General features: G+C 40.3%; 1 protein-coding gene across 2 annotated transcripts in view; it reads left to right on the forward strand.

The window, feature by feature from the left end:
- The window catches only part of LOC118402047 (TGF-beta receptor type-1-like), a 53,827-nt gene extending 47,720 nt beyond the window's left edge, over positions 1 to 6,107 (forward strand). For both annotated transcript variants that reach the window (XM_035799896.2, XM_035799897.2), the window contains one exon: positions 385 to 6,107. In XM_035799896.2, coding sequence (XP_035655789.2) covers positions 385 to 510 — 126 coding nt within the window. In that variant the 3' untranslated portion in view covers positions 511 to 6,107. The remainder of the gene's footprint in view (positions 1 to 384) is intronic.
- The last annotated feature ends 1,208 nt before the right edge of the window (positions 6,108 to 7,315 follow it).

Consider the following 7,315-nt stretch of genomic DNA (forward strand, 5'->3'; position numbering starts at 1 on the left):
TTTCTTTTCATTAATTAGGCTATTTTCTCTGGAACCATATGGTCTATCTACTAGAAATTCATAGTCGATGTGGACACAGATATAAAAAATGAACACCAAATATGAATAAAACATTTTTTTTAAATATTCAATTACAAATTACCAAAGTTATGATAGATTGCCATAGAACTTCTGTTAATTACCAAAAAATACTGAAGATTCTGGTAAATTACCAGTAGCTTTGCAACTCTAATTGTGACATTGCTACAGACATGGTGTATACTCAATGATTGGTGGGGGCAGTTACTATCTCCGTGCTCAACAACTTGCAAAACAAAATGTGGGTGTGTTATTGCTGCTTGTGATATTGACCCACTGTCTCCCCTGCCTCTGTCCCCTCCCCAGGTGCTGCGAGTGATGGCTAAGATCATGAGGGAGTGTTGGTACTCCAACGGGGCGGCCCGCCTCACCGCGCTGCGCATCAAGAAGTCCCTGTCCCAGCTCAGCCAGCAAGAGGGCATCAAGATGTAGACTAGAGGGTCAAGACGACCTGTCTGTCTAGACTTTCTTTCTGTCCCCATCGCTATGTGCTGTTCTCTTCGACATCTCTTTCTCTGAAGAGGAAGGGAGGGGATAGTACAATTCAGGTGGGTGTGTGTACCTTTCAATGTCTCATTCCTTCAAGGCTGATTGGAGATTGCTTCTCTGCTCTTCTCTGTTCTCCTCTGAGATTGCATCAGGACATGGGTGGATTCTGGATAACATTCTAGACTCTGGATGCAGAGACACAACCTCCTGTCCCTCCCGTTGTTTTGCCTGACTGTATCCATCCCTTCTTTCTTACCCCATGCAAGAAACGCTGGACTTTATTGGAACCTCCTGTAGGAATTCCATTGCAAATATTCTGAATCAAAGAAAATATGCATTGAAAGAAATTCTACATTTTGATATACCTCTCAAGGTCAGTGTCTATTTAAGTGTTTTGTTTAAACATGATTAAGTGTTACTTATATGAATTTCTTTATTTCACTTAATATCTTTCACCTTAAAATGTTTATTTTACAGATGCCAGATCCATATTTTTTTATGTGTTTTGTCAAGCAAAACAGAACATGACCTCATTAAGCTTTGTCAAATATGCAGTGAAATATGCAATATCTTGTTCATTGCTTTGTATATATGTTCCTTAAAGTGTATACACTGCATTCAGACAGTATTCAGACCCCTTGACTTATTCCACATTTGTTACGTTACAGCCGTATTCTAAAATTGATAAAATTATTTTTTCCCCACTGATCAATCTACCGTACACACAGTACCCATAATGACGAAGCAATTTTTCTGTATGAATGTTTGCAAATGTATATAAAAAAAAACTTGGATGGGGAGTGTTGCTGCACAGCTATTTTCAGAATCTCTTCAGAATTGTTTGATCGGGTTCAAGTCCGGGCTCTGGCTGGGCCACTCAAGGATATTCACAGACTTTTCCCGAAGCCACTCTTGCATTGTCTTGGCTCTGTGCTTAGGGTCCTTGTTCGGTTGGAACGTGAACCTTCGCCCCAATTTGAGTTCCTGAGCACTCTGGAGCAGGTTTTCATCAAGGATCTGTCTGTACTTTGCTCTGTTCATCTTTACTTTGATCGTGACAAGTCTCCCAGTCCTAGCCACTGAAAAACATCCCCAGAGCATGATACTGCCACCACCATGCTTCACCATAGGGATAGTGCCAGGTTTCCGCCAGATGTGACGCAATCTTGGTTTCATCTGGCCACTCTACCATAAAGGCCTGATTTGGTGGATTCCTTCAAAGATATCTATCTTTTTTTATAATTTAAAAGTTTACAACTTTTTTCTCCCCAATTCCATGGCATCCAATTGGTAGTTGGTCTTGTCTCATCGCTGCAATTCCCATACAGACTAGGAAGAGGTGAAGGTTGAGAGCTGTACGTCCTCCGAAACACAACACAACCCAGCCAAGATGCCCTTCTTCTTGACACAATGCCCACTTAACCCAGAAGCCAGCCACACCAATATGTCGGAGGAAACACCATACACCTGGCGACCGTGTCAGCGTGCATTGCGCCTGTCCCACCACAGGAGTCGCTAGAGGGCTCATGGGACAAGAACATCCCTGCCAGTCAAACCCTTGCCTAACCCTGAGGACGCTGGGCCAATTGTGCGCCACCCCATGGGTCTCCCGGTCGCGTCTGGCTGCGACAGAGCCTGGACTCGAACCAGGATCTCTAGTGGCACAGCTAGCCTTAGACCACTGCACCACTCGGGAGCTCTGTCAGAGTGACCATTGGGTTCTTGGCCACATCCATGACCAAGGCCCTTCTCTCCCGATTGCTCAGTTTAGCTGGAGGGCCAGCTCTAGGAAGAGTATTGTTGGTTGCAAACTTCTTTCATTATAAGAATGATGGAGACCTTCATTGCAGCAGACATTTTTTTTTTACCCTTCCCCTGATCTGTGACTCTACACAATCCTGTCTCGGTGCTCTACGGACAATTTCTTCAACCTCATTTTTGCTCTGAGGTGCACTGTCATCTTATATAGACAGGTGTGTGTCTTTCCAAATAATTTCCAATCAATTTAATTTACCGCAGGTGGACTCCGTTCAAGTTGTAGAAACATCTCAATGATGATCAATGGAAACAGGATTCACTGGTGCTCAATGTTCGACTCTCATAGCAAAGGGTCTGAATACTTATGTAAGGTTTTTCTGTTTATTTTTAATAAATGTGCAAAACTTTTGAAAAACTGTGTTCACTTTGTTGTTATGAGGTATTATGTGTAGATTGTTTAGTGGAAAATGTATTTAATCAATTTTAAAATAAGGCGTAACGTAACAAGATGTGGAAAAAGTCAAGGGGTCTGAATACTTTCTGAATGCACTGTATATGAGTGGTTGTATATGGGTGTACTCAATTCCAATGCATTTGGTGTGTGTGTGTATACAGGTGTACATTCTGTATGCATGTGTACATGCAGTACATCTACGCTGATAGATATACATGTACCTCTATTTTATACAAACTGCTCTTTTGTTATTTCAACCACAACCAGGAAGTTCTCTGAATCAGTCATCCAATCATATGTTAATGTAGTAGTAGGAGGTTCTCTGAACAAATGGCTCCTCCCACTGCCATAGGAAATGATGCAGTGGAGATCAGGGTCATATTCATTAGGCACCAAACGGAAGGAAATGGACTGAAACAGGGTGGGTCTACCTGGACTAAATGTATCTAATAAGATAATGTTTTTAAACATTTTGCTAAGGTGTGCACTAATGAATAAACCCCAGGGTTGCCATTAGGCCTAAGCAACACCATGATACCAGTTGACCTGTCACTCTTCTCAGCAGTAATGCATCCTGTACAGTTTCAAGGGAAGGCATTGATGGAGCTACATTATGTAGGCTTTTTTATTTCCTGCATACTTTTATTGCTTTTATGTCAATGAGATTTCACATATCTATGGGCATAACATTTCAAACAAGAATGTACATTTGTATATCTTAGAGATGTGTACAGCTCTACCTTGACCGTGAGAAAGCCCCTTGAGACCTATACAGGTCCTGTAGTTGATCTTTCGTTGTTGGCATGAAAAAAAACGAAATGTTAATTTATTAGTTGGTAATATCCTTATGCTTTTAAACTTATAGATTTGATAATGTGACCTCACTTCTTATTTTCCAATAGGACAAAACACCGTAAACATGAATTTAAGCGAGTAAAGGAAATTCTGTAGACATTGTTTCGTATCGCTTCAGCAGTAAGGAATGCACTTTTGGGAATTGTTGTCTTACATGATCAAAAAACAAAAAATCCTAATCCCAAATAGGAGTAGACTACAATAGGATGAAGTGAGTTCAGATGGATGCTCGTCAATAAGTGCCATAGCATTTTGTTTGACGAGTAGTGTTTTTTTATATATATATTTTTGACAAAGGCACATGTCCTCTGCTACTGTGTTGTGTTGGTTTTTGTCTTTCAGCACGTTTACAGCATAACCTGCTTTAACCAACCAAAACACCCTTTAAATGTTGTGCCATACATAGAATGCAGAACTGGTCAACCGGGCATCATATGGATGAAAAACAATAGATTGTGTTTTTTGGTCACATTCATCCGACTTGAGGTGAAGAATATTGCTGCTATAATATACTGTTTGTTGAACCAAAAAAGTATTGTTATTTTACAGTGGAACACAAGATGCAACCGTTATCATTTACTCATCAAAAAATGTTACTTTCTACCGCATTCTTCTGTCTCAAATCACCAGCAGCCTTTCACTTTCTGAAGCAGCATTTGACTTTTCTGAAGCTAGAAACATCCAGGTACTCCTCTCAGCAACATCAACCGCCTCTGAGTCCCTAGCAGCAGGACTCCACTAACTATGGACTCCACTAACTATGCTCACTATCTGCTAGTGTAGTGTTCACCAGGAACCTTGTATTTACCCCCTCCAATGTCAATGTTTTACGATATTTCCTTTCCCAATTGTTCTATAATCTACAAATGTGGTGTGTTGTTTATGTCATATGGTGCTTTATACCTGTATACTGTACCATTCCCCATTAGTTTAGTTTAACTAGTGTGTGTCACTGAATTCCCCATTCTGCCAGTGATACAGTATGTAGCCATCATTATACAGGCATGATTACTGCTGTCACTGACCTGAACTCAAGCACTAAACGAGGAAGTGCCCCGCAGTTGTGTACTGAATGAGATGCTCTGGTTAGCAGAAGGGGAAAACGACCAGTGAGGCAGGCAGGCAGCAAGGCATTCATATTTAGTAGTGGGCTTCTGATGCAACCGCAAAATTGGAAATTGATATTTAAGCTCTGCTGTGTTAGTACAGATTGTGAAACAGAATTTAAAACATGTTTCTGGTAAGCATACCATTGTGAAACGTACAGGGATCCAACCTGAAAGTTCTGTTGTGGAAAATCACAAAATCAGTCATGCTATCCTGTGTTTTACTTCTTGTGTTATATGCTAGTGTTTTTCTTGCTGATGCAGCCTTGTCTTGTGTGTCTTAGTCATAAGTCTGGGCGTACAGATAAGAGCTGGGTGCAACCGCAGTATGTGACATCCCGTTTGTACTATCTGCAAGAACTCCTCTGTGTGTAAACTTGCAGGAAGTAACAGACAATGGTGGCAACGTCAGCTGTCTTAATCTGCACAGACAAGCTAAACGCCTCTTATACGCCATGTTCCCCACCCCTGTTTGCACACATCTGCTAACTGCAACATAGACAAAGAGGATGAACATTTCTCTAAAAGCTGAGAGCCACTGTTCGTTGGGCTTTTAACTGCACTGTTGAGTGGATTGTTGACCGCTCCATTTTTGCAAATCTTATAATTAAATTCTTCAAACAACAATTTTGTCTCTCTTCCCTTATGGTTAGAATTTCCACTACAGTTCCCTTGACATCTTTATCACATGTTCTGCAGTAGCTTTTAAGTGTCAAGTAGCTGCAGTATGTGCTACTACATGCTGGCTCCAGTACAAAAGAGCCTTCTTATTTCTCCCAATGCCCACTTTTCACTTATCTAGAATGTTATATGGAACCATATTCAAAGTCCACCATATGTGCTCCCATGATTCTGCTGAAAAGGGAGGAAATGGAACAATGTGAAGTTTGGCTAAAAGGGTAAAAACACAATCGAAAAATGTTAACTATACCTCAACAGACCAATGTTTTTTCAATTATAATTTACCTCAATGTACATAATACTTTATCTACCACATTTTATTTTTATGAAATGTCTAATAAAAAAAAGTATATTTCTTTATTTGACAGTGGTAGTCTGTGTACTGTTTGTCCCATATGTGTAAGAAATAATCCTATTGCCTGAACCAGAATCTGAGAATGTTTCATCGTTAGAATTCTGCAGTTTTATAGGAAGGATGATTTGTGCCAATTGTATGAAGGAGGGTTATGTTGCACCACTTCTGGGGTCGGCGTTCTCTCCTCAAGATACAGTATGTTGTATTCACCTTTTACAAAGTGTTTAAAAGAATGAGCGCTTGACATAGGAATTCAGAGGACACTGACTATTATTTCAAGATCATGTATAGTGAAGTAAGATGTTTTGTGAATAAATATATACACATTTTATTACCTGACTTTTTCCCCCCTCTTTCAAAGGTGCTCTATTGTTGGTGAATTCATAAGGCACTGCGGCCAAGTCATTCAATTGGTATTGCAATATTGAAGTATCCAACATAAATGCTTTATAAGTGGTGTATGTGTTATGAAATTATTGTAACGTCGACCACATTTGCCCCTTCCATGCTGCTCCCACCAACAGATGGTGGTGTTGCCTAAAAGTACATGACCACAGGGATTCTTGCATCTAGTGTGATGAGTGACCAGCTTTACACTACTTCCATACCTGATAGCACATTCAAAGATTCTAGTACTGTAAATGCATCCATTTGACTGTGATTTCCTAAAATTTGATATGCCATTAGGGGTTTGGGTTTCCATGCCATTAGGGGTTGGGTTTCCTTATTTCTCAATGTAACCCATCAGGTGTTCAAACTTTTATGACGTCTGGGATGTAAATAAGTAATGTGTTCAGGGGGAAATAAGGAAGGGTCTGACTGTCTATAGAGTCTAGACATTCCCTGGAGACCCTGTCTGTCTGTAGGAGATCCCTCTGTTCTGACCCATTGTAGCCAGACTGAGAACATCAAGCCATCTCTTACCTCTTGACAATTTATCCAGACATCAATGCAGTGTTCCTTCATTTGTCAAATCCAATTTGAGGGTTCCAAGGTGGTGAGTTCTGGTGAATTCTATAGTGTGAAACTTGAAAAATCAGTAATTGGACTCTTGAAGGGGGAAGACACGAGCATGATGGGTTTCCATAGGTGCTGAGAATTTTAATTGTAACAGATTTAACAATGACTGCATGCTATTTGAAAGGGAAAAACATTTTCAAAACCGGGAGAGAATAAATCAAGTCTGGAATGAAATAAAATCACCCTTCTGGATTTGGGCAAGTTAATCTCTTTATCCCTCTTCTGTCCTCCATTCATCATTTCCACATTGCTATATTTCTAGAAAGCTTGATAATGGTGGTCAGTGGGAATACAGTGAGCACAGGGAGACACATTTACCATCTGAAAAATGTGTGCTTATACATGCTCTGGTGATATGATCGTTCTCAGAGGTAATTCACTCTGGGATTTAATTTTCTGCTTTATTTCCATTCTGGGAAAAGTTATGTTCTGACAGTTGGTCTGATTTCCCTCCCGGTTTGTTCTAGTTCTCCATGCCTTGGTTTAGCCTACTTCTGCTGATTTTATTACAAACAGTGC

The sequence above is a fragment of the Oncorhynchus keta genome, chromosome 23 (assembly GCF_023373465.1).
Source record: "Oncorhynchus keta strain PuntledgeMale-10-30-2019 chromosome 23, Oket_V2, whole genome shotgun sequence".
Taxonomy (NCBI): domain Eukaryota; kingdom Metazoa; phylum Chordata; class Actinopteri; order Salmoniformes; family Salmonidae; genus Oncorhynchus; species Oncorhynchus keta.